Source organism: Microcaecilia unicolor, chromosome 12 (assembly GCF_901765095.1).
Source record: "Microcaecilia unicolor chromosome 12, aMicUni1.1, whole genome shotgun sequence".
NCBI classification, from domain to species: domain Eukaryota; kingdom Metazoa; phylum Chordata; class Amphibia; order Gymnophiona; family Siphonopidae; genus Microcaecilia; species Microcaecilia unicolor.
The window spans coordinates 10480972-10508774 of record NC_044042.1 but is presented as its reverse complement, the minus strand read 5'-3'; the positions used below and the strand labels follow the sequence as shown (position 1 = coordinate 10508774).

Sequence of the window (27803 nt, the reverse complement as noted above, 5' to 3'; positions counted from 1 at the left end):
ACTTTAATTCTATTTATTTATTCACAACTAAAAATGTACAACATCAAATGCTACAACAACGTTTCACCTACTTTATGTAAATTTCAAACATATGAAAATTCTGCATGAGGAAAGATAAGAAATGTGGCATGCTATTTGTGAAAATACTCAAGTCTCTTCATAAATAAACACTTTGCAGAATACACAAAGCAAGTAGCAGGGGCAAAGACAGCAAGTTGCCCCTCATACAACACGTTGGGGTCATTCTGTGCTCAGACATACCTATTTTACAAAAAAAAAGGCCTCACAGGGTTATCCTTTATAAGACAAACACTAGACTATCCCCAAACAAAATTTACGCTTGCTCCAGAAGTCATGTGCCGCTGTGTATAGATGTGTATACACACACACACAATACTCGAACATGTCTAGGTTATAAAATAAAAGCCTACATCGCAACTCTGACCCTGAGAACATCGACATGCAGTCGTTGTATAATTATGCATTCTTTTACCATAAGATTCTTTACAAAATTACCCCCCCCCCCATACAATTCCACAAAGGGCAGAGCCAGTGGGGATCCATCCCACATGCCAAGGGCTATGGCATATGGACTTCTAGAAGGAAGCAGTCTGCCCCCAAGTTCAGCAGATCAAAGTCCACTGCAGCTCACTCTTTTAGTAACTCTCGGAGGTAGACAGAGTGCATCTGATAAGCAGTCACCCAGTTGGAGCGTTTGTACAGGTTTCGGTAGTATGGATTTGGTGCTACAGCATAATAATTCTGCCAGGCCTGATAGTAAGACTTCCAGTACTCCTCGTAACTCCGACTTCCAATAGGAAAATGCTCCTGGTTTTCAGAACGCCTGTCCAAATCTTCTTCTCCCTTTCCCCTGTTATGACCTTTTGCTAGAGGACTAAGCGCTTGGTTGATCTGGCTCTTTCTCGGTCGTTTAGCGTTCTGTTTCACCGGCTTCTCTTGGGCCAGGTGATGTTTCTCATTTGGTCTACTGTCAAAATGCTCCTCTTTCACAGAAGGGTAGAAGTTACCAACACTAGTTCTATCAGTGCTGGCCAAGGGTACACGGGGGGATTCGTCTCCAGAGTTTGTGACCTGTGTGGGTCCCCCTTGTTCTCCTTTTCCAGCACTTGTAGGTCTTTCATTTGAGCAGGATCGGTTTTCCTCACTATCGGAAGAAAAGCTGGAAATGGAAGAATCTCTATCAGTCTCGGATAATTCAGGCAACATATGATTCCCCAAAGAACTGCTACGGTCTGACAGCACAGTCTCCTCACGCCGTTTCACTCCTGCTTCTCCGGAACTCTGAGGTTCTGCCCGCTCCCCAGGACCTGTGTACACCTTGATAATTTCTACATGTTTGGCCAAGCCTTCCTTAATAAAATGTTCATAATCTTCAACTAAGTCATAAAAACTAACTTCCCAGTTAAGTTGGCGCTTGAAAGACGACAGGCATGGGATTTTGGGACGTGTGCTCTCCGACATTTCCTTGACTTCGGACAGATTACTCCCGATTGTGTCAGCCTTTTTGGATATCGCTCTCTGTTTCGTGTCGCAGCCCAGGCCCTTTGAGTTGCTAGCAGTACTTTCCTTTACCAGAACAGTTGGGCTTTCTATAGAAGAATGCTTCTGTTTTACAGGCTTTTTCGCTTTTATTTTTGTGGCCCTGGAAGACGTTTCACTTGGAGCAAAAGAACGTGTCTGAGATGTTAACTCAATGATGGGCACTTCTGCAGCCTGTGCTTGTGCTTCTGGGGTTCGTAGGGATGAAACGTGAGCATTTGATGAATCATCAGTGGGTCTCAGAGTGGTAACTTCAACATCGCAGTCTGAATATTCCTCCATCAAGCTAGGAGGAATGGGATCTGCATTAGAAGAAAAGAAAACCCGCTTGATTAGGCATGAGCAGCGAAATGGATTTCGTTTAGTGAAAATCTTTTTGCAAATGCTTCTTCTTAGGGGCATGAGTGCTTCACTTTATGCCTCTTAAGGGGGTGAGGAATCATTTGGACGGGAATATGCAAACTATCAAATGCAGCTTTATCTGTCCCTGCTCCCACCTCCACAAAAAGATGCCAGCTGTACATTCACCAATGTACATTAACACAGTGTAGGTGCTGATAATGACACCTGGTGCTCGGTTTTGGAAATAGCTCGAATGTTGAAATGCAAAGGGTACAACAACGTTTCAATAATGGTGTATGGGAACATGCCACAACTGAAAAATACAAGCAAAGGGACGGATTTGAAAAATGAACTTTATTCAAGCTGGCCATGAGCACCCGGACTTACAGATAAGTGCAGTCTCTCATATGTTTGATGCTTTGGGCACAATAAATATACCCGTGGCACTATACACACAGCCTGATTTAAGACATCAGCAGGAAGCCGACTGTGATAGGAAGCAGACATGCTTACAAAAGTGCAAGAAGTTTAAAATTGTGACATCATGAACATAAGAACAAAAAAAGTAAAAATCTTTATTAAGGCAGGAGGGGGTCAGTCGATGATTGCATCCATCACCAAAAGGGTTTACCAAGATAAATGGTTGATATAATTCCCTGGTGACTATATGAGACTTCCCCTGTTAATAGATATAGTCACGAATAGTCATAATTAACACAGCAAACCTGTTGAATAAAACTCTACTATATTAAGTTTTGTATTTCTATGATAAGCAGTATAAAATGTTTTGTACTTTTTGGGGATCTTGCCAGGTATTTGTGACCTGGATTGGCCACTGTTGGAAACAGGATGCTGGGTTTGATGGACCTTTGCTCTGTTGCAGTATGGCAACATTTATGTACTTATGTACTTGGGATTCTGAATGGAATCTTGCTACTCTTTGGGGTTCTACGTGGAATCTTGTTATTCTTAGAATTCTAGAATCTTGCTGTTCTTTGGGGTTCTACATGGAATGTTGCTACTCTTTGAATTTCTGCCATATATTTATGACCTGGATTGGCCACTGTTGGAAACAGGATGCTGGGCTTGATGGACCTTTGGTCTGTCCCAGTATGGCAATACTTATGTACTTATGCACCCCGACTCCATCCACGGACCACCTTGGCACTACTGCCTTTGGCTCCTAACCCCTACTCATTTGCCCTCCTTCTCCCCTGATCCTCTTTACCCAGTAATTCCCTTGCCCGTAAATGTCTTGTCTGTCTGTTTTACCTAGATTGTAAGCTCTTTGAGCCTGTCTCTATGTGTCACGTGTTCAGTGCTGCGTGCGTCTGGTAGCGCTATACAAATGTTATTAGTAGTAGTAGTAGTAGATAAGGTTTTTGGGGTGTAATTGTATTAGGTTTCTTATTTATTGGATGTTTATACTGTGCATGTATGTGTATTTGTAACAGAATATAAATTGTTTAATAAATGGTGCTGAGGCAGTCAGAGTGGATATTAAGCAGCACTCCTCGGTTACGTGCCACTAAATATCCCTTCCTAGCTTGCTGATTGGGCCAGCTCAAACACCTTGGGATATCTACCCCAATGTTGTCAGGCAAACACTGGTTAAATATAAAAGGCTAAAGCACTGGGATCAAGCTCCAATCCCAGAGGGCAGCAAACCAGTCACGTTTTCAGAGTATCCCTAATGAATATTCATCACTCCAAATTACTGGGCTAATTAAACTAATTTCCTGGTTAAATATAATTATTCTATTCCTAGCTTCACTCCTCCGACCTCATTCATTTCATGATAAAGATTAGTAAGATTGGAGGAGTCAACCAGGAATATGAATAATGAATATTCATGAGAGATATTTATCTGCACTGCCTCCGCTGTATGCAAATCTCTCAACCTCATACTCCTCAGGGACATCCTGAAACCCAAACTGGTTTGTGGCCCTCCAAAACTGCAGTTTGACACCCGTTACATTTACATTACATTCCACAAAACACCATCACAGTTCAATGTGGATAACAAGGTTCACAGCTTTCAGGATTTACAATGCTGAATAAGAGCAAAATTCCCCAAATTAGAACATAAAAATATGATAACTAGTACTTTTCAATATAAAAATTTTCAAAACAGGAAAGTCTTTAATGTTTTCCTAAAATGTAAATAATCCCTAATAAATCTAGTAGGCAATGATAATGAATTACACAAATTTGCAGCTTAATATGGCCATTTCTCTTAATGGTACACTAGGGTTTTGGTGACTTGGGAGGGGTCACAGTTTCCACCACAAGTCTGAGAGGTAGAGGGAGACAGGGACCCCAGTACCCCACTCCATAGTGCACTGCACTGACCACTACACTACTCCAGGGACCTGCATGCTGCTGTAATAGTCCTGACTTTTAACATCTGAGGTTGTCATAGAGGCTGGTAAATCATATTTTTGTTCACATTTTTGGGGTGGGAGGGGGTCAGTGACCACTCAGGGGGCGCACTGCATTTCTCTTAGTGGAGTGCCACAGGGATCTGAAATGACCGGTGATATTTAACATATTTATAAATGATCTGGAAAACAGAACGACGATGTCAACTTTCTGTCTTGCCTCTGAGACAGAAGTAACCTTCTGAAGGTCTCCTGGGGGGGGGGGGGGGGGGGGGGATGGACCCTCGAGTAAATCTTTAATCCCCCAGGCAGAACTCCAGGCAAGAAAAACCCTGGCTACTAAATAAGTATTACACATAATAAATGTTTATTCAAATTGTCAAAGAAGCCAATCAGTAATTATTGAAATAGTAACAAATAAACTCCCAATTCAGTATAATATGTAGCAAATAAAATCAGAGTTTTCCCTGGGAGCTGTCAATATGTACACCTGCTAGTGGACACACTGAGGCTCGCAATCCTCAGTTCTGTTTCCTCTTAAATACTTTTTCTTCTTCTTCATTATCTTAATTATAATTACCCTTCCTACCTAATGAATATGCATCCTTCCAGAATATTCATGTTCCAACACATTCCATCAAATTCTATCATTTATTCCCTTAAATTGACAGGACCTGTCGTGTAAGTTTTCATTAGATAATGGGTAAAGTTACCCTGTTACTACCCCCCACCCTCTTGCTAAGCCTATAATTTTGCTCACACCCACTTACTTCTCCTTTTGATTGTTTATCTGGATACAGCAAATGTCCTTAGTCATAGGAGTCTCTGTCTTAGTTGCTGACCAGCAACTTATCACAAGTTAGCATAGGCCAAATGTCAAACCACAACCTTAGATGGGTAGTTTTCAGAAAAAGCACATTTCCAGCTGTCTTGCAACTCTCAAGTCTGATCCCAGCTCAAGAAAAGCAAAATAGCTAAAATAAAAACTACAATTTGTGTATGGTTTGCACCTTTTCATGGCCTCTATGATATACAACGAGTGAGGTGATTAAATTCAAAGTTGTCAAAACACATGGGGATTGTGAAAAATTGCAGGAAGACTTAGGAAACTGGAAGACTGGGCATCCAAATGGCAGATTAAGTTTAATGTGGACAAATGCAAAGTGATGCACATTGGGGAGAATAATCAGAATCACAGTTACCTGATACTAGGGTCCACCTTAGGATTCAGCACCCAAGAAAAAGATCTAGGTGTCATTGTGCGGTGGTAGCCAAAAAAAGCAAACAGGATGCTAGGAATTATTAGGAAAGGGAGGAGTGGCCTAGTGGTTAGGGTGGTGGATTTTGATCCTGGGGAACTGAGGAACTGAGTTCAATTCCCACTTCAGGCACAGGCAGCTCCTTGTGACTCTGGGCAAGTCACTTAACCCTCCATTGCCCCATGTAAGCCGCATTGAGCCTGCCATGAGTGGGAAAGCGCAGGGTACAAATGTAACAAAAATAAAATAGATACTATTGGAGGTTCTACATGGAATGTTGCTACTATTGGAGATTCTACATGGAATGTTGCTATTCCACTAGCAACATTCCATGTAGAAGGCTGCGCAGGCTTCTGTTTCTGTGAGTCTGACGTCCTGCACGTACGGAATTAGAAAAGGTTCAAAGAAGAGCGACCAAAATGATTGAACTCCTCCCGTATAAGGAAAGACTAAAGAGGTTAGGGCTCTTCAGCTTGGAAAAGGAGACAGCTGAGGGGGCTACGATCGAGGTCTATAAACTCTTCAGTGGTGTGGAACGGGTAGAAGTGAAATCGATTTTTCACTCTTTCAAAAAGTACAAAGACCAGGGGACACTCCATGAAATTACGTAGAAACACTTTTTAAACAAACAGGCGGAAACAATTTTTCACTAAAAGAATAGTTAAGCTCTTGAACTTGCTGCCAGAGGATGTAGCATGTTCTCCTTGCTAAAAAGTTCTCCAAAATCAAGAGCGAAAATAACTTCTCATTTACTCCTTCCTGTAGCCTGGGATTTTAAATCTGTACACACTTGCAGGCAGTGTTTCAGTTCTCCAACGTTTGAAGCTGATACAAATTGTTTTATAGGAATCATATTTTAAGTATTCGGTTTTCAAGCATGTCGTGGAGAGTGGGAATCCTTTGGAAGACAGATAATTGGGTTGACAGTGTCTTTATTAAAAAAACAAATAAAAGTCTGTGACAACACATAGCAATAATGAACTAATTAAAACAGGAGGCACACATATTAATTAGATTTTAAATTAACTCAGATGTTCATGTTTCAGAGACGGCAAGTGTATGTAGCTGGCTCTAAGAAGTTAGAGCTCTCCTGAATATTGATGCTGAACAAACTCTGCCAGCTCTTTAAAAACATCAGCATTTGCAACTGTGGTCAAGGGTTGGAGCCGGTTGTGTACCTGGACGAGCCTGGCACGGACTTAATTTGTGTAACTGTGGAGTTGGGGAAAGGGGGTCGCTGTATGGGTCAGGGGCAGGAGTAATAGGAGAAGAAGGTCTGGATTAGGGAGTAAAGTGACAGCGCCAGGCTCATCCCTTTCACTCATCTTCCCTGGAGGCTGCTGGGCAGGGAGGGGGGAACAGCAGAACACCCCCAGCAGCTCTGTAGTGTGAAAAGAAGTGGTAGAACTGTGTTCCAGGGTGTTCCCCCAGAAATTAAACCCTGACAGTACCTGGTAAAGGGTGCAGCTGCAGCTTGCATTTCTGAGCTATCTGCAACATTTGAGTTTCTTCTTCCCCACGACAACAGTAGGTCACTGCTAAGCCATAGGTGCCTGGGATAAGAAGGAGGCAATTAGAACACAGAACCACAAGCAAGGAAAACTGCTGATATATGAGCTCCTATTCTACTGACAAATCACCGTAACTCACCAGCTTCAGGTTATCTAAATATCATTGGGAAATGGCTGGGTAATACAGTTCACGGTATCTACCATAAGAGTACTTCTTTTCCCATCATGCAGTGCAGGTGCCACAGTAGTGGCAGTAACCTACCACAGGAGGTGGCAGCTGTGCGTTCATTCTGAAAATAACATCACCTCCTGTACACTTCAACAAATGTTGTTACTGCTATCCACTAAAAGCAGCTTCTGAAGATGTTCACAGACCATCAAGGACAGGAAGGATGCAAAACGTGGTGACTAGTGGATGTGCACCAAGCACTGTGTATACTGGAACTCCTGAGCTGCCTGCCTGTGATTCTCCTCATTCACCCCCAAATCAGATCTGCTCGACTCCTGCTTAAACCAAAAAAACTTTACCGAAACGCCCGGCCCTGCCGATCCGATGAAGGTAGGTCTCCCAATCCTGGGGAACGTCCAGGTTGATGACCAAATTCACTTTCTCTGCATCAATTCCTCGAGATGTCTGAAAAACCAGAGCCAGGACAAAGTACGTCAGGTTTCACACCGTGTCTCCCCATCCCAATCTACAGCTGGATGACTTCTTTAGACAAGCAAGCTTTACGAAAAAGCCAAGATATTTACGTGTTCTTACCTGGGTTTTTACTTTTCAAAGCTGACGACAAATTAGTTTGTGTATATGATACAGAGAAATTAACCTTTTCCATGACTCTATCTTTAATTTTCCAAAATCAGCCACAAAGAGGTCAAAACAGCTCCTGGCCATTTAAATCGCTTGTCCAGGGGAAACTGGGCATATTCGGTGCAGTGGTGTAGCCAAGGGTGGGCCCAGGCCCACCCACTTTGGGATCAGGCCCATCCAGTAGCAACACACATATGATGTGACTGGCAGGGATCACCAAGCCCCACCAGCCAAAATCTCCCAACAACTGTCCCTCCTGCATACCTTGTAAATAGCAGATCTTCACCTGCAGCACGCAGCAACTGATACGTACTGTTCGCACCGACCCCACAGCCTTCCCTCTGATGTATTCCCGCCTATACGGAAACAGGAAGTTGCATCAGAGGGAAGGCTGTGGGGCCAACATGAGCAGTGTGTATTAGTTGCTGCTCACTGGCAGTGAAAATCTGCTATTTAAAAGGTATGTGGTGGAGAGGGGATGTTTGAGAGACCGTATGGCATGCAGGCAAGAGAGGGAGAGACCAAGTCACTTGTGGGACAAGGCGCAGTGCTTCTGCCCACCCATCTTGGGCCCAGGCCCACCCAAAACTGGGTGTTTGGCTACGCCCCTGATTCGGTGGCACTCAAACCTGTAAGTACTGTAGAAAACGCCCTCGTTAGCTCCTAAGCTAAAACTGGTTACTCTGTGGGCGGAGTCAGGACTCAGCTGGTTAAGTGTCAATAGTCAACCTTTAACTACTTTCAAGCATTTTAAGATAAGTGTTTCACAATTAGTATTTCTAAACGTTGCAATTCATGAAGAATGCACCTTTTTGTATGTTGCACTTTGAAAGGATCTTTTGCACTATGGTTTTGCAGAAACGTTGAGAGTTTTGGTCAATGATTAGTCTGTCATCTGTGAGCTGAAGCAAGACACTTTGAGTAAAAGCAGCCACAGATTACTGGAGGTCTTTCCCCCTATTTTTATGAAGCTACTTCACCAATCATTTTTATAGTGTAAACATTTGTGCAAAAACAGCTGGGTGGTCATGTTATAAAGTCTATAACTTTTTTGTGTTTGAAGACAATCTCATTCCAGTCAGCTCATAAACATGGATAATAACAACAAATAAAGCTGGAAAATGTCACGTTGAAATTCCAAGAAGTTGCTGAGAAAACAGCAAAAAACTCTAGAGGGGGGTTACTTTTTCTTTTGTCTCACCCTGTAGTGCAATTTAATTGGACAGGAGCCTCTCGTATCCACTTAAATCATTTTGATTACTGATCCCAACAGAGTTCTCCAGTTATTAATAGTTTTGCTGCTCACAGCCTTGAGAACAAGCAAGGCACAATTTAAATAAAACAAAAATGAAGACTTTAGCCTTCCTGAAACACTGCACCCAGGCTGGGCACGTGCAAACCAGTTCTATTATCAAAGTCTCTACAAGAGACTCACCAAGTCTGTTGAAATCAGCACACGACAGTGGAACTGCTTCAGCTTAGACATGGCATCGAGTCTTTGGTTCTGATTCATGCTGCCTGCAAGAGATGGGGGGGGGGGGGGGGGGTGGGGGAGAGAAGACACACAAGAAGTTCAATGCAGAACTTTCTGGAATACATACACACATCCACGCCTGTATGTGCATCCCAACATAAAAATAACTGGAACATGGATTTCCAAGTGTCAAGCCCCTTCCTAGTCCCATCCACTTCCTTGTCATTTGCATGTTGTGGGGTTTTGGACGGCTCCATCCTGGAATTGTAAAAAATCAGCATTTTGATAGTCTTTACTTTGGACACCCAAATGCTGGTTTTAGGATGTCCAAAACGCGAACAGAGCTTCTAAAATGACTGCCTGTATAAATAACACATAAATACACCGCCTAACGTCAAAAATGCGTAATAGATCAACTGTCGGCCTCACAGCAATTAAACAAAAGCCTCATGAATCTCACCCTCTTCCGCTATCAATTACCAGCAAGTCCCAAAACTGAAATCCTCCAGTTACTCCTGAAGGAGATCTCGAGGGGACCTGCCATTACCAGAACAGCATTTTCCAGCTCTGAGAATACTGTGATGTAGTAGATACAACTGGATTTCGGTTCCCTGGTACTACCAATGATTTGCTAGATCTTTAATACTGCTTTTCTATGTTAGAGATCACCTTCCCAAAGTTCATGTCAGACCTAATAGATTTACCAAAGAGAAATAACAAATGTTCATCACGCACTTTCTTAAATCTCCATTATCCCAGCTGCAGAGGACTCAAGTACAAATCAATACATGCATCTAGCTTTTCATATATCTGCACACAACTATGGAACGAATTACCGACCACCATAAGAACAACACACGACCTGTTGACCTTCCGGAAGTTACTGAAGACTTACCTGTTCAAAAAGACGTACAAAAAAGATCCCCCATAAGGAACTGACACCTAATCTTTACCAGATACAATTATAATGGAACTTTTCTAATTTGTCTATTTTAATTCACACCCTAATTACTGAACATTATATTTTGTCCTGATATCATTATGTTACATTTTTACCTATTTATCCACTTCTTATTATACATCATTTTCTTAAGCACCTTAATTGCAACAATTCTGAAATTCTTCATCCGTTAATATGATTGCCATGACATTCTTATGCACCTTATCTGTTATCTATATTCTGATTTCTTTATTCCATCAATGTGATTGTTGTTGTATTATATTGTAAGCCACATTGAGCCTGCAAATAGGTGGGAAAATGTGGGATATAAATGCAGCAAAATAAATAAATAAATAATTTGCGGGGTGGTAGACTTAGGAGTAACGTTAGAAAATTCGGGCTCACGGAGAGGGTGGTTGATGCCTGGAATGAGCTCCCGAGGTAGATGATAGAAAAAAAAAACTGTGACGGAATTCAAAAAGGGATGAACACAGAGGATCTCTAATTAGAAAATGAATGATTTATAAAACAAAACTTGAAGGGTTGCATATGTGTTTGCACGTCAAGTGGAGCTTAGATGGCGACTTTAGCTGCAACAACTAAGGCCGGTGCTGGGCTAGCTTGTATGGTCCGAGTCCCACATATGGCGATCCGGTTGCGATGGGCTGGAGAGAGCTTCAAAGGAAACTCCAGTAATTTGGAACCTGAGGACAGTGCCGGGCAGACTTTTACAGTCTGTATCCCGCAAATGACAAGATGGATTTGGATAGGCTGGAGTGAGCTTTGATGGCAACTCCAGTAGCTGGAACATAAGGACAGAACCGGACGGACTTCTAAGGTCTATGCCCCAGAAACAACAGAGAAAGACCATGATCAAGTATATAATATCACTTTCATTGCTGATTTAAATCTTAAATTGATAATGAATGTGACTGGATGGACCATTCAGGTCTTTATCTGCCGTCACTTACTATGGGGCTCATTTTCGAAAGAGAAAAACAGCTAAAAAGTGGCATAAAGCAGAATTTGGACATTTTTCTCACAAAAACGTCCAAATCAGTATTTTTGAAACCTATTTTTAGACATTTTTTTCGATGAAGTCCATCAGAATTGCATTCAAATCACAAGGGGGCGTTTCGGGAGCGTTTCAGAGGCGGGATTAGGGCATGCCTAACACTTAGATGTTTTACTGCCATAATGGAACAAAACGAAAACGTCCAGGACTTAAAACCAAGACATTTTGGTCGACTTGTTTTCAGAACAAATAAGGCTCAAAAAGGTGTCCTAAATGACCAGATGACCACAGGAAGGACTCAGGGGTGACCCCCCAATACCCCCAAGTGGTCACTGACCCCTCCCACCACCCAAAAATATGAATTAGAAGCCTCTATGACAGTTGACTATTCGAGCAGCATGCAGGTCCCTGGAGTAGTGTAGTGGTCAGTGCAGTACACAGTGGGGGACCCAGGTCCCTATGTCCCTCTACCGGTCACAATTGTGGTGGAAACTGTGTCCCCTCCCTAGGTCACCAAAATCCTACTGTACCCACTTATAGGTGTCCCCTTCACCCATAAGGGCTATTGTAGTAGTAGTACAGTGGGTTTTGGAGGACTCAGGGGACAAGATAAGGAAGCAAAGGTGAGATGTGTACCTGGGAGCATTTTTATGAAATGCAAAGAAGTGCCCCATTGCTCTTCTGGGATGTCTAGGGAACTAGTCTACTAAAAATGTTGGCTCCTCCTACAACCCAATGACATGAATCTCTACGTTTTGCACTTCTTTTCTTTTTTTTTTTTCCGAAAATGGACCAAAAAACAAAACGTCCAAAGCACAAAACCTTGTTCAAAACAGTATTTTTGAAAAAAAAAAACAGACATTTTTCTTTTTTGAAAATGACCTTCTTTCCTATTTGGATTTTGGAAGTATTTGAATTCCAGTGCTGTTAAATTTGAACAGTCTTTTGATACTGTTTCACGGTAGTTCTATTATTAGATTTCAATTTACTGTTTTCAAGTTTACCTCATTTATTGAATCTATGTTTATTCTTGGTTTACTATTGTTATGCTATTAACAAAATTGTAAGTTTTATGTTAAACTGTTCCTGCTGTATACCGTCTTGGGTGAATCTCTTCAAAAATGTGTTTAATAAATCCCAATGAATAAATATAGGATCACATTTCAGTAAATTTCACCAAAGAAGTAGGCGCTGGGAAAAAATGCTAAATAGTAGTAGTATTCACTAAAGGGTACTGCAGGCTAAGTGCTCTTTATAGAATAGCGCTTACCCCCAGATTCTATATATTGTGCCTAGGGTTCCGTGCCGAAAACCAAGTGTATTCTATAACTATGCGTGTACGCGTGTAACTTAATTGACTTAACAAGCTAATCAGCGTTGATAACAGCTCTTAATGAGATATAATGAGCACTAATTGGCAATAATTAGAATTTATACGCACAACTCACCAAGCGTATTCTGTAACACACTGCGCCTAAATTCTAATGCACAAAGCCAAAAAGGGGCGTGGTTATGGGTGGGGAAATGGGCGTTTCGTGGGTGTTCCAAAATCTGCGCATACTAAATCTACGAGCTGGCATTTACGCGTTTCCCTTGGTGTAAATGGATGTGCGTAGTTTTACGCGTTGTGATATCAACTATGCATATGCTACATACCATGCCTAAATATAGGCACTGCATACAGAATACGCATAAGCGGAAATTTATTCCGCGTGGCGTTTTCAGGTGCCATATATAGAATCTGGCCCTTAGCGCATATTCTGGTGCACAATTTTTGGCATGAGGACTTCCACCAACTGGAACCTGGTGTAAATCCTGGCACACAGCTTGGGTACGCAACCCCCAAATTCTATAACAATGTGCATAATTCTTTGGAACTACCCTGACCTCCCCATGCCCTTCCCATAGCCACACCCCCTTTTGGGTTGCACACAAGAAGATTTGGGCACAGATCTTTCTAGAACCGCGCACAGCTGGACCCACGTGTAAATCCAAATTACAGACAATTAACGTCAATAATTGATTGTTAAAAGCCAATTATTAATGGCTCAATAACTAATTGCGAGGATCTCAGGATTTTGCGTAATTTTAGGCGCCATTTATAGAATCCAGGAGATAGACTGGTAAAACAGATGCCAGCAAATATATGTCAACACCTTCACTTCCTTACTACTGACTTACGAAAGGCTCTGCCTTAGGGAGAACCTTTTCTAAACTATTAGGGGAAATGTGATTGTCCTCTTCTGGACACAGGTGCCAACATTTCAAAATGATTGGGGGGGGGGGGGGGGGTTCAAAACACAAATTACCCCTCTCTGGACACAAATAAAGGAGCTTCCTCAATATTTGGATGCTCCATTTTCCACATAGAACCCCTAAGCAAAATAGGGTTTTACACAACAGAAACTAAAGTACCCCCTTACCTGAAATACACAGGGCAGGAAAGCCTTTCGATGTCAAGAGATCAGCCAAGTGCTGGGCCCTAAAAGATATTTTTAAAAGCATTTTATATTTATTGCACATTTATCAACATATCATTCCACAAATTATAAATTATTTGTTTAAAAAAAAACCCCAACTAAGTCTTTCATACATTTGTGAGAATAGCGACTGCTATAGAATGTAAGATTTTGGAGCTCTTAAATGTGCTTTCTTCCCATTTGCCACTGTACTACTACTACTAGTCATTTCTATAGCTCTATTAGTCATACATGCTTTGCATCAATTACATTTTTCAAGCCCGACAAAAAGGAATAATAGAAAGCATGACTGAAATTGTGAGGACCAAGAACCGAGAGCTGCCTCGTCACCTCCAGCTTCCATTAAACAACAGGAAGCATCTCTGAGATTCCAGTTTCATATTCAAAAATCACACTGTGGTCTAGAGAAACTGGACAGACTTTAGAAAGGACATCAGAATGACCGGCAAAGGCCCTTCTCTATGCTATTCAGTCTCAAGGACTGCAGTCGTCTCCTCAGCACCTGCTCCCAGACTAAACACCACATTCTCGTTACCACACGAGGATTTTCTCTCTTCCCCATACCCAATCATTTGTGGGCCAAAATTCAAAAGATTTATGCTCCTAACTTTGAGAGTTCTGCTCACAAATTGGCCTCTTTGAAAATCTGGGGCTAAGCGCATAACTTTATGGTCAAAATTTCACTAACTGATTGCTACTTAGCTGGTGGCGATCAGTCTAGTTTTTTTTTTCTGTTTTTTTTTTCCCTTTGAGCAGAGACTACTGAAGGCCAAACTAGACCTGGACATTCAATGCCGAGCCATGACTATCTGGATGAGTGGTGATATCCTGAAGTTATGCAGGTAAGGCTGATATTTAGAGCCTGCCCCTGCACAGTTAGGACTTCTATTTATGCAGATACTGGACAGTCGATGTGCACACAGAAGAAACAAAATCCTCGCAGTCTAGGAAACACTCAGGAAAACATGACGATGCTTCACAGGGTCTGAGAGTTTATTACACAACAGCTGTGTTTTGGCCAATAAGGCCTGCCTCAGGAGTCTCCTTGGGTTGTCTGTAGTGGAGGAGTAGCCTAGTGGTTAGTGCAGCGGACTCTGATCCTGGGGAACTGGGTTCGATTCCCACTGCAGCTCCTTGTGACTCTGGGTAAGTCACTTAACCCTTCCATTACCCCTGGTACAAAATAAGTACCTGAATATATGTAAACTGCTTTGAATATAGCTGCAAAAACCTCAGAAAGGCGGTATATCAAGTCCCCTTTCCCTGTAAATTCTCAAAGAAATCTGGCTGCATCATCCACTTAGAACAATGTTCTATCACCGATTAAAAAGCTGAGCAGGATGCAGCTGTGCGCCAAAACAATCATTCTCACAATCACTTCTCAACTCTGAACAGCAATAGTTGAACAGTGCCATGATTGTCAGAGGAGATATTCAGTGGCACTGCCCAGTGAGAGCTGCTAAATACTTTTCCTCAGTCAGGAGCCTCTCTTTCCTACTTAAATTGTTTTGAATATCAGATCCTAAACTCCTCCATTTTGGAGTAAGGAAAGTGAGTAGCAACAGGGGCAAATTCAGGGCAGGGAAGAAAAGTTTGGAACTTAGAACTGATTTTCAGCACTAGACTCAAAATTTAAGCTCATAAATCTAGGCGAAAGGGAATGGGACTTGATATACCGCCTTTCTGTGGTTTTTGTAACTACATTCAAAGCGGTTTACATATTAGATACAGGTACTTATTTGTACCTGGGGCAATGGAGGGTTAAGTGACTTACCCAGAGTCACAAGGAGCTGCAGTGGGAATCAAACTCACTTCCTCAGGATCAGAGTCCGCTGCACTAACCACTAGGCTACTCCTCCACTCCAGGCTTGAATTTATAAGCGTAACAGACTCTTCAGATGAATTTTCAGCTGCAAAAACTTATGATCAGAAGTGTGACTGAAAATAGGGCATACATTTTGAATATCAGGCCCTTGGTGCTTAGCAGCTTCCAGCTCTATTTTCTCATCTTCCTGGAAGTGCTGCAGGTTTACTTACTTTCTTTTTAACTTATTGTGTCTTTGTCAGAATGGTTGTGGAATTCTTTGTCATAATCTGGAGTTCTTTTCCCGTTACGTTTCTTATTTTTCAATTGTACACTGTTTTGACCTCTAACAAAGTAAAGGCAATATATCACGCACACAGTCTCCTGCAACATTTCCAATCACTGGTGGGTTAGGGAGCAGCAAATGTGGCACGCAAGGTACTGATTCCCCAAGTCCCAAAAGTTATTTCTTTCTCTTGGAATGGTGAGTGTAAGGAAGGAGGACAAAAGGGTCTTTTCTGGATAGAGAGACCTTGCAGATGGTAGCACTCTGCTGCTGGCGGCTGAGATCACTGGCAGCACGGACAGGATGGATGGCCAGACTGGATGAGCTGCAGAGATTTTATCTGCTAGAATTTATTGTGATGCTTTTATTTTACAGCAAAACACCTGGAAGAAGCATTTCAGCAATGTTAAAAATGCTCCTTTTCGGGCTGCCAATTCCTTTCATTTTTCAGACAGGCTGAGAGCACATATGAATGGGTAGGTCCTCCTTACCTCTCTACCCTCATCTCCCCTTACGTTCCTACCCGAAACCTCCGCTCACAGGACAAATCCCTCCTCCACCGCCAACTCCAGGCTCCGCCCTTTCTGCCGCGCCTCACCCTACGCTTGGAATAAACTCCCCGAGTCCATACGTCAAGCCCCCTCCCTGCCCATCTTCAAAGCCTTGCTGAAAGCACACCTCTTCAATGTCGCATTTGGCACCTAACCATTACATCTCTATTCAGGAAATCTAGACTGCCCCAACCTGACATTTCGTCCTTTAGATTGTAAGCTCCTTCGTTAAACTGTACAGCGCTGCGTAACCCTAGTAGCGCTTTAGAAATGTTAAGTAGTAGTAGTCCAATTTCCCTAACCTTCAGAAAGACAGAACTACAGGTAAAACCAGCTCTGGATTAACCTGTCCTAGAAAAAATAGACAAATTAACAGTATCCAAAGTATTTCAGCTGATTACAGTTTTCTGCTGAGACTGAACGCTTACAACCTGCTGGAACACTCCGACTCTGAATACGCCAGGGATTCACCTGCTGTGAAGGTTGGAGAAGACCAAGGCCTGGTTGAATGGAACCCTGCTGAAAAGCTCCTTCAAGTGCTGCACCTTCTCTTCAAAGGTCTTGTGAGGCAGTGGATGGGAATTCACGACTTTATAATACTGAGTCAGTCCTGCATAGGAAACCGTCAGAAACACACAGGGTGGGAGAATAACAAAAGTTATAGGAACATATGTGTCAGAATCTCAGCTGGAACTTTCTCTACTTGTCATGTTTTCTAACCTAACCAAATTCCGGATCCCTTTTTCATATGGTCATTATAACTGCGGCTTATGATTCAGACCATGGGTCTCTTTTATAAGAACATAAGTATTGCCTTACTGGTGCAGACCAAAACTCTCTCAAAGCCCAATATCCTGATTCTAACAGTGGCCAATCCATGTCTCAAGTACCTGGCAAAAGCCCAAAAGAATAAAACAGATGATTTTATGCTGCTTACTCAGGAATAAGCAATGCATTTTCCCAAATCCATCTTAATAATGGTTTATGGACTTTTCTTTTAAGAATGTGTCCAAACTTTTTTTAAACCCTGCTAAGCTAACTGCTCTTACCACATGCTCTGGCAATGAATTCCAGAGTTTAACTATACTTTGAGTGAAGCAATATTTTCTCCAATGTGTTTAAATTTACTACTTCGTAGCTTCATTGTGTACCCCCTTGTATTTTTTGAAAGAGTAATTAAGCAATTCACAACCGCTGCATTTCCCGATTTCTATAGCACTACTAGACATGTGCACTTATATATATATATATATATATATATATAAAAGACCTGGAAAAGGTGAACAGGATTCTGATTTTGCTACTCCAGAACTTGTTCAAGCGGGTTAGCTACTGCATCAAATTATGGATTAAAAACTTTTCTCCATCCAAAGCTTTTCTTACTTCTCGCCAGCTTTTAAATCTCAGTCACTCATATCACTTCCTCGTTTCCCTGCCAACTCCCCCCCCCCCCCCCCCACTTTACATTTAGCACAGGAAACCCACCACCTACCAATCAGGGCAGGATCTGCAGCGTTCAGACGCACAAAGGTGGGGTCCCTCATGTACTTCGTCAAAGCGTTTGCCAAGGACTCTGGGTAAGTGGCCGAAACAGCCAGCATCTGTTTATTAGCAGGGAGGGAGGAATAAATCCAACTAATAATTGGGAAAAGACAGAGAAAACAGTAAAAATACATGACCGTGCTTATTCTAAGAAAGGTCACGGGTTGCTGGAATATCTAATTCTTTGAAAAAACAGAAAGCAAACAATGGATCTCCAAACAGTTTCTTTATTCGTACAGACCCAACGTGGCCACGTTTCGCCAATTAAGGCTGCATCAGGGGTAGTAATATCAAAAGGCTAATAAAGAAATAAAGGATATATCACCAAATGATAAAACAATAAAAAAACAGCATTTACATAAAAAGCCAATTATAGGATATACAAAAAAAACATATAAAAAGCACATCAATAAAAATCTTTAATTAATAATTTCTTTAAACATCACACATGGCAACCATATCTAATTCTTTTGCAGACTCAGTTTGATTCTATTCATGTTTTATATACCACCCGTTATTCCAAAAAGGATTCACAGCGGTTCACAGACTAAGAAGTTCTCTACAATTTCAGTATTTTAACTTCCCCACTACTTTTCAAATAAATGATCTTTCAGAGCCTTTCAAAAAAAAAAACAAAAACCAAATATGATGGCAAACATTTCATTTTCATAGGTAACATGTTCCAAAGCCTCACCCCTTGAAACGGAATCTTCATAAACAGACTTTAAGCGTATTATTTTTTAAATTAGGATAACCTAATTTTAGAATTTGATAAAAAAACAAAGGTTTCGCCCACCGGGTCTCAATATGAAAGCAAAATATCAGCAGTCGCAGTGTAAAGAAGATCTTTCATTTGAGCTACTTAATTGATTTTCTACTTCAGAGGTTTATAGTTATTTATCTAGCCCTGAGCTACCTTTGCACATCAAAAGGAGCCCTTTTTAAAAAATGTTTTGCACTTACCATGCATTAATAGCTGGTGCAGGTGCACTTAACACTTTAACTCCTCCAGTCCATGCCCATAACTTGTCCAGTTTCTGTCATGTCACTAATTCACATGCCAACTATGTAACGCATGTAACGCACTTTTCTAAACATTTTTTTTTAAACATACCAGCCAATATTCAGCACTATTTAATTGGCCAGGAATGGCTTCTGTCCGTTTAAATAACGCTGAACCGGCTATCCACGAACATTCAGCGCTTCACTGGCCAAGTTAAGCGGCCAAAATAAAAGGCCTATCTTTGGCCGCTATGAACTTAACCGGCCAGTTAACAGCAGCCAAAAAAACCCCGATATTCAATGCCAATCATTGGAAACAGTCCATGGGACTTTGTCGGCCTGCCTCCTGCAGGCTGAATATTGGGCCTCGTAACCTTTTAATGCAAACTTTTAACAGGGATCAAAACTCAAACACAGCTGAGGTCAGTGTCATATGGCACAAAGCCGAGAATGCTCTACACGGTATTTGGGGGGCTCCACATGAGACGTGCAACCAGCTGATCCCACAGTGTCACAAACCACTGATTCAGATGGATTTCTGGTTTCACCAACACTAAAGTCTCATCTGAGGGGAGAGAGGAAGGGCGGGACAGCTTCCCAAAGCTCCTGTTCTTACTTGATTTGCTCCTGGAAGCTTCCTTCTTCGAGAAGTTTGTCAGCCTCATCGAGAATAAAAAGTCGGATGCTGGCAGTGCTCAGATAACCGATTTCTATCAACTGCTTGATCCGACCTGTTGAATTGGAGGATGGGAAAAAGGGTGGAAACATATACACTTTATTTACACGCTATTACGTTTCCAACTAGTTGAATTAAGAAATATTTACCATCATTAGGTGTGAAAGGAGGGCTGCATTTTTACCTGCACCTCCCCCACTCACATGAGGCAGAAAAAAGAAATTTGGCTCTCTGTCTCCAACTGACAATCCTCGTGACCTTGAGCAAGTTATTTAATCCTCCGTTGCCTCTCTGCCCTGCAATGGCAAAAAGAAGCAAGTGCCTATCTTTATTGAAGCAATTGCTTCCTTTTGCCATTGCAGGGCAATTCTGGTAGAAGCTTAGACCGTAAGGAGTCCTTTTACTAAGGTGTGATGAAAAATGGCCTGCGGTAGTGTAGGTGCAGGTTTTGGGCGTGCGCCAATTCATTTTTCAGCGTGCCTGTAAAAAAGGCCTTTTTAAAATTTTTGCCGAAAATGGACGTGCGGAAAAATCAAAATTGCCGCATCTCCATTTTGGGTCTGTGACTTTACCACCAGCCATTGACCTAGCGGTAAAGTCTCGCACGGTAACCGGGCGGTAATGACCTACGCGCATCAAATGCCACTTGGGGCGCATCTGATAATAAATGAAATTACAGCAAGAGCCACGCGGTAACCGGGTGGTAACTCCATTTTGGCGTGCTTAGACACTTACACGGCTTAGTAAAAGGGACCCTAAGTGGGGACAGGAAGATTCCTACTGTACTTGAATATAACTCGCACTGAGCTACATTTGAAAAAGGAAAGAGCTAAATCCAGAATCAAGGTCCTCCCACAACTCCTGAAGTAGTGGATAATCGTACCTCTCTGCTTCTAGAGCCTGGGAATGCTGGAGGGCAGAGCCTAGCCAGATGGAAGACTGGAAACCTGTGATAGCAATGAGGAGCCCGTGTTTTGGCGTGGCTGACAACACAAATGGGCAAAGAAAGAAAGGGGAAAAAAAAAGGCTCCCAGACTCCTGAAATCAATTCGCATTTAGTTAGGCTCAAATATTTTATGCTGAAATATCATTTACATTTGAAAGTGTAAGAAGTCCATTCTGAGAGAACCCAAAAAAGAAATAAATAGGAGGTAAGATTTTATTTCATCAAGGGAGCATTTTAAGGAATATTTTGGGAACTAAGTCCCCTAACAGTCAATTCCAACCATATTTTACAACAAACTGATTGTAAGTAGGGTTACCATATGTCCGGATTTACCCAGACATGTCCTCTTTTTGAGGACATGTCCGGGCAATCGGGCGGGTTTTGCCAATCTGCCCATTTGTCCGGATTTCTGGATAAATGGGCAGGCTGGAGGGCGGGCCTATAGGACGGCCCGCCCACCAGCCTGCCCGTTTGTCCAGAAATCCGGACAAACAGGCAGATTGCTAGCCTCCCCTCCCCTTACTTACTACTGCCCTGGTGGTCTAGTGACCTCTTCCACCTTCGGGGCAGGAAAGAGCCCCCTCTTTCCTGCCCAGAGCGCTGCCCTGCATGCATCCTTCCTGTTCGTGATCTCGGTGCCAATTCAAAATGGCCGCCGAGAGTTGAAGTCTCATGAGGTCACGTCAACTCTCGGCGGCCATTTTGAATTGGCGCCGAGATCACGAACAGGAAGGATGCATGCAGGGCAGCGCTCCAGGCAGGAAAGAGGGGGGTCTTTCCTGCCCTGGAGAGGTCACTAGACCACCAGGGCAGTAGTAAGGTAAGGGGAGGGGGGTGACGGGGAGGGGGAGTGTTGGGGTGTGTGACGGGGGGAGGGGAAATGTGACAGGGGTGGAGCGAGGGCGTGAAAGGGGACAGGGCGTGAAAGGGGCGGGGCATGTGTCCTCCTTTTTGGGGGACAAAATATGGTAACCCTAATTGTGAGGCCTCCAAGGCCAGAAAAATACTACTGTACCTGAATGTGCGTTGCTTTGACAGCTTTCACTAGCCAAGCAAGTGTACTTACCAGGGGAGCCAACAGCAATGTGGCACTTTTTCAGCTTCATTTTGTCTTGAGTTACAGGGGTCCCTCCAATAAAGACATGACACTCAAGCCCTTCAAGCTTGATCCCAATCGCCGTGATGACAGAGTGAATCTGGACAGCAATCTCCCTCGTTGGAGCCAAAATAAGGATCTGATGATAGAGCAATGTGAAGTGCTTTTAGGACACTCCAAGGTCATTGCAAAAATATTAGTACAACAGATGGCATCTTCGGGATACTCTTTGATAATGAAGGATTTGGTAGCATGAGATATTCTCATATTACAAATCTACTTTTCCTAAAATTGTGCGATAATGTGAGCAGGTGTATTATCAGATTTTAAAGTTTAATGGGAGTTTTTTTTGTTTTTTAACTTTTGGTACCAATGCAATGAAAAGGTTTGCACAAATTTCTCTGGGGTCTTGTTAGTAAATGCCGTCTGCTGTTTGCTTTCAATTTTTCCATGTCCAAAGGCTAAAAAAAAACAAACAAACTTTGTTAATGCTGTGGAATGACAAGATGCACATCCTACTGTGCAACTAGGAAATGCAGCAGTCAAAATCCCATTTACAAGGAAAGCAGATTTTGGTGCGCACTCATGAACAAGGGGGGGGGGGGGGGGAGAGGGGTAAAATGCTGACCACCACTGCTGAAATTACGAACTGATACTCAATGTCAGGCCATGTCCAGCTACCAACGTTAAATATCCGGGTACATGTGGCCAACCGGTACTTACCCAGATAGGTACCAATATTCAGCCCTTAACTGGACAGGATAAACCAAACAGGTAACACCGGACAAAATTTCAGTGAAAAAATAAAACAGATATGCTAATGCAGAGCTGAATGAGGATTAACTACCCCAAACTATTGAAAGTGTGTGGTATTAGTTTAAAGACTTTTTTTCTTTTGTTTATAGTAAAAGACCTCAGTAGTCACTGTGTGGTGATAGAACAATAAATGTACTCAATGTCCGCATTGCATTGACTCCGTTATTATCACTGGTCATAAAAAACTCCACTTGTGTGTAAATATGGGAGTTTTTTTATGACCAGTGATAATAATGCGGACATTGAGTACATTTATTGTTCTATCGCCACGCAGTGACTACTGAGGTCTTTTACTATAAACAAAAGAAAAAAGGTCTTTAAACTGATACCACACACTTTCAATAGTTTGGGGTAGTTAAGCCTCATTCAGCTTTGTATTAGCACATCAGGATAAACCAAAGACAGGACTGCTATTTATGCGGTGCCATTTGCCTGGTTAACTTATCTGCTTATGTGCTGACTCCTCCCCCGAACCACCTACACAATAGCTGGCTTTAGCAGCTCCAAGAGATACTCAGCAGCAATATCTGGGTAACTGTTGTCGAATATTCCCTCGGGGCCTGGTCAACACGAGTTAACCACATAAGAGCCTCTCTTACCTGATTAACTCACTTTGAATATCAACCCCAAGGTTTTCATTCAGATGCCACAAATGCTAACAGATGAAAGATGCCCAGCAAACCCAGACATGTGCACTTTAATTTAAACAAAACAAAAAAAAAATCTACATTTAGGTCCCCACCTTGCTTAGAAAATACCTTCACATTAAAATGCATACTTAAGCAAATGTTATTTTTAGCCAAAATCCAATTACAGTATTACTTTAATACTTATTTCCAGTGGTGTTCCTAGGTCGGCAGCCACCTGGGCAGGTCGCCACTGCACATCCCCCCCCCCCCCCCCAACACCTCCTGGGGGTGCAGGGAGAAGCCATGCGGCTGTCAGCTCCGCCGGTTCCCTGCCCCAGAACAGGAAGTAACGTCAGAGGGAGCAGGGAACTAGCAGAGCCAACAGCCACACGGCTGCTCCCTGCACCCCCTTGTAGTGTTCATTCGGAGCAGACCGCCCCCACCGCTCCGCCCTTGGTACGCCACTGCTTATTTCTCTCATCTGCACTCACTTGTGTTCCTGGATTTTCTAGAATTAGAGAGTCCAAAGCAACTGTAGAAAACACACATGTCTTCCCTGTGCCCGACTTAGCTTGCACAATTAAATCTGCAAGAAATATAAAGTATATATCAAATTGTGCAACATATCCACTTCCCATCAGCTGGTTTGATGTGTAATTTACAACCGTTCTATTTAAAAGATTCACAGAGTTTCTTTTAATGGAACTGGGCAAATGCCTCTAGTATTTTCTGTCATTATTTATACACAGATACCTTGAGAAACTTAACAAGCACAATGGTACTTCAGCAAAATAATGAAAAGATAGCTGCTAGCCCCCCCCCCCCCCCCCCCCCCCCCCCCCCCCCTTCTCTCCTCATCTCTCTTTCCAAACAGTGCTATTCACAGTCATTTTACCTTGGTGCATGCCCTTTGGAGCTGAAATGGCAGTCAGCAACTGACAGATTTATTACAATGCTCTTTCCAGTGAATGATACCTTGTACAAACATTTGAGAAGAGTTTGCAAGGCATTTGAGCATATTTTATGTGCTTTTTCTAAACTGGAAGTTTTTTAATTTGACCCCTTAAGAAAAGTCGAGCTATGGAATTGAATTTCTGGGTATCCAGAGCCAGCTAAAATATAACTAGTTAAGTGCGATATTCAGCAGTTTATCTGCTACAGGTTACCGCATAAAGATAGGACTGACTTTTATGTGGTCATATTTATGTGGTTAACCTGGCCGGTTAATTGCTGAATAGCAACACTTAATTGGCCAAACGCAAATTCCACCCCTGGAACACCCCCCCCCCCCCCCCCCCCAAATTGTAAAATGAGTTTATCTTGTTGGGCAGACTGGATGGACCGTACAGGTCTTTATCTGTCGTCATTTACTATGCTACTATATTCTATATACTGTGCATAAATCTAGGTGCCACTTATAGAATACGCTTAGTCGGAAATGTTTTCCACCTGGATTCTTTGGGTGCCAAATATAGAATCTCTCCCTATCTATTCATTTGTTACATTTGTATCCCACATTTTCCCACCTATTTGCAGGCTCAATGTGGCTTACATAGTGCCATGAGGCGTTAGCCACCTCCGGTTAAGTGCTGATATCAGTGCTCACTTGCTTGTTAAGCCAAATAAGTTACGCGCTGTGTTATGGAATCGGCGCCTAAATCTAAGCGCAATATATAGAAACCGGGGGGATAACCCCAAGCCTCAAACAGCCCATGACCCTCCCATTTGTGTTACCCCTTTTTGAGGACGCACATAAAATTTAGGGGCAGGTCACACATCTAATTTACATGCGTACATCTTAACTGATTCCAATTAGTGACAATAATTACTTGTTAAAAAGCCAATTACTGGCACTATTTGGCTCATTCAATTAAATTGTGTATGCAATTGATTAATTAATGCATGCCTAATTTTTGGCAACTTTTATAAGGTTAGTGTTCGATTTTCTAATGATCCTCCGCTGAGTTAAAGCTTCAGTCATTAAAGCAATATATCCCCCAAACTCCAGCAATGACATATCACACAAATGTTACCTTCTGTATTTAAGGAGTGTGTGTAAAGTGGGGGCTCCACCTATGTCTAATCTATGCTCCACCCATGTGTTTGCCCCCTTGCAAATATGAGCTATACAAGTTAGGTGGGTATTTGCAGAATAGCACTTAGGCACCTTGTTATGCATGCATGTGCACACATCTGCATAAGTGCAAAGTATTAATATCCTACACAGTTAAACACATACCCCCCAAATTCTACAAATGGCTTTTTAAATTGTGTGTGCAATTTGGGCGTGCATTCACTTTGCTCACCTCTCTACTTTGCTCATGCAATTTAATTGAATGAGTCATTCAGCATAAATAATTGGGCCCTAATAATCATCGGTGATAACTGGCATTAATTAAAATCTACACAAATCAATTTATGTGCACAGATCAAAAAAAGGGGGCACAGCTATGGGAGGGTCAGGGCAGATCAGGGCATTCCTGCAATTTAGGAACGTTGCTGCATAATAAGAGGGATCCGCACCTAATTTAGGCACTGTGATTTACATCAAGGTTTCATTGGTGTGTAAGTGATCACATCTAAATGTAGTCGCAGTTCCCGCTTAGTGTTATTCTATAAACGGCACATAATTTGTGCACCGTTTAAAGAATAGCGCTTTGCGCTTTTCTCAGTACTATTTACAGAATGCACTGCCTAGGTTATAAAACTGCACTTTAGGTGACTACAGCAGCAAAAAACCCCAAACATTCAATACGCACTCAGGCTTATTTTCGAAAGAGAAGGGCGCCCACCTTCCGACACAAATCGAGAGAAGGGCGTCCTTCTCTCAGGGTCGCCCAAATCGGCATAATCGAAAGACGATTTTGGGCATCCTCAACTGCTTTCCGTCGCGGGGACGATCAAAGTTCACAGGGGCGTGTCGGCACCGTAGCGAAGGCAGGACAGGGGCGTGATTAAGAGATGGGCGTCCTTGGCCAATAATGGAAAAGAGATGGCCATTCCTGACGAGCACTTGCACGACTTTATTTGGTCCATTTTTTCTTGCGACTAAGCCTCAAAAAGGTGCCTGAACTGACCAGATGACCACTGGACGGAATCGGGGATCACCTCCCCTTACTCCCCCAGTGGTCACCAACCCCCTCACCCTAAAAAAAAACTTTAAAAATGCCAGCCTAAAATGTCATACCCAGCTCCATGACAGCAGTATGCAGGTCCCTGGAGCAGTTTTAGTGGGTGCAGTGCACTTCAGGCAGGCGGACCCAGGCCCATCCCCCCCTATCGGTTACACTTGTGGTGGTAAATGTGAGCCCTCCAAAACCCACTGTACACACATGTAGGTGCCACCCTTCACCCCTAAGGGCTATGGTAGTGGTGTACAGTTGTGGGGAGTGGGTTTTGGGGGGGGGGGGGGCTCAGCACCCAAGGTAAGGGAGTTATGCAACTGGGAGCAATTTCTGCAGTCCACTGCAGTGCCCCCTAGGGTGCTCGGTTGGTGTCCTGGCACGTCAGGGAGACCAGTGCACTACGAATTCTGGCTCCTTCCACGACCAAAGGGCTTGGATTTGGTTGTTTCTGAGATGGGCATCCTCGGTTTCCATTATGGCCGAAAACCGGGGACGACCATCTCTAAGGTTGACCATCTCAACATTTAGGTCGACCATCTCTAAGGACGACCTAAATGCTGAGATTTGGGCGTCCCCGACTGTATTATCGAAACAAAAGGTGGATGCCCATCTCGTTTCGATAATACGGGTTTCCCCGCCCCTTTGTGGGGCGTCCCGTTCGATTATGCCCCTCGCTATAACCTAATATACTAATTCCACCATCAATGTAGCACACATTAAAACATCTTAACAAGCAGCAACGGGGGGCATATACATAAGCCAGGGTAATAGGAGTTTAGACAGTATTTCTATTTTTCTATGATTATGCATATGTTGTAGTTTTATAATTATACATGTTTCATTGTACCCGCTTAGGTGTAAGCAAGTTATGATAAATTAGATAGATAGATTATACAGTACTTCATAGTACAATCCAACTCAGTCATTTCTGCACAAATGTGCATGCGATTGCGCACATAACTAACTTAAACTTCCGCCCCTCACGGATGGCCAGCACAGCGCCTGCGCCGCAAACGCCGCGCACGCGCAGATTGCAACGTACGTCCTCGCGCATGCGTCTAGGTAACTCACCTAGCCCGCACCTTCCCAGCGGGATGGCCTTCAGCTGCACCGGAGACGGCCGCCGGAACCCGGCCGCTTCCAACCCCTCCAACACTGGACGCGACAGCAGCAGCGAGCTGAAGTCCGCTCCCGACTCGCCGCAGCCCAGCGCATCGCGCGTCCGTCGCCGCGAGTCCAGCCGGTGAGCTGTCTCTAGCTTCGGCTCCGCCATGTCTGCCTCTCAGTCTCGCGAGACAAAGCTTAGGTCTCACTTGATCATCATCAGCACAAGGAAAGCTTTATTGGTTGTGGCCCGCGTGAACAGTGACAGGTTCAGGACTCTGGACAGAAGCCAAAAAAAGGGGGGAAAGTAGAGAGCAATCATGTTTAATGGTTAGCTCTCGTGTACTACTTCTTTGATCAGTGTGTAATTGTTTCTTTTTCTCTTGTTATAATGTAAGCCACATTGAGCCCAATACCATTCCAATAATGTGGTGTATAAGAACTAATACATGG

The 27803-nt window shown here is 42.9% G+C and overlaps 1 protein-coding gene across 2 annotated transcripts; it reads right to left on the bottom strand.

Moving 5' to 3' along the window:
* Positions 1-2: 2 nt before the first annotated feature.
* DDX20 (DEAD-box helicase 20) lies at positions 3-27556 on the bottom strand. Of its 2 annotated transcripts, XM_030221439.1 has the most exons (11): positions 27318-27556; positions 23613-23707; positions 21647-21815; positions 19575-19689; positions 17907-18049; positions 16886-17024; positions 13717-13775; positions 9300-9382; positions 7582-7687; positions 6994-7095; positions 3-1862 (listed from the first exon to the last, which is right to left on the bottom strand). In XM_030221439.1, exons 1-11 carry the CDS (start codon positions 27517-27519, stop codon positions 649-651), a joined length of 2427 nt encoding a protein of 808 aa, XP_030077299.1. In that variant the 5' UTR covers positions 27520-27556; the 3' UTR covers positions 3-648. The 2 variants fall into 2 exon arrangements, with proteins under 2 accessions (XP_030077299.1, XP_030077300.1); XM_030221440.1 differs by lacking the exon at positions 23613-23707 and having other exon boundaries at positions 27318-27394.
* Positions 27557-27803: the final 247 nt, after the last annotated feature.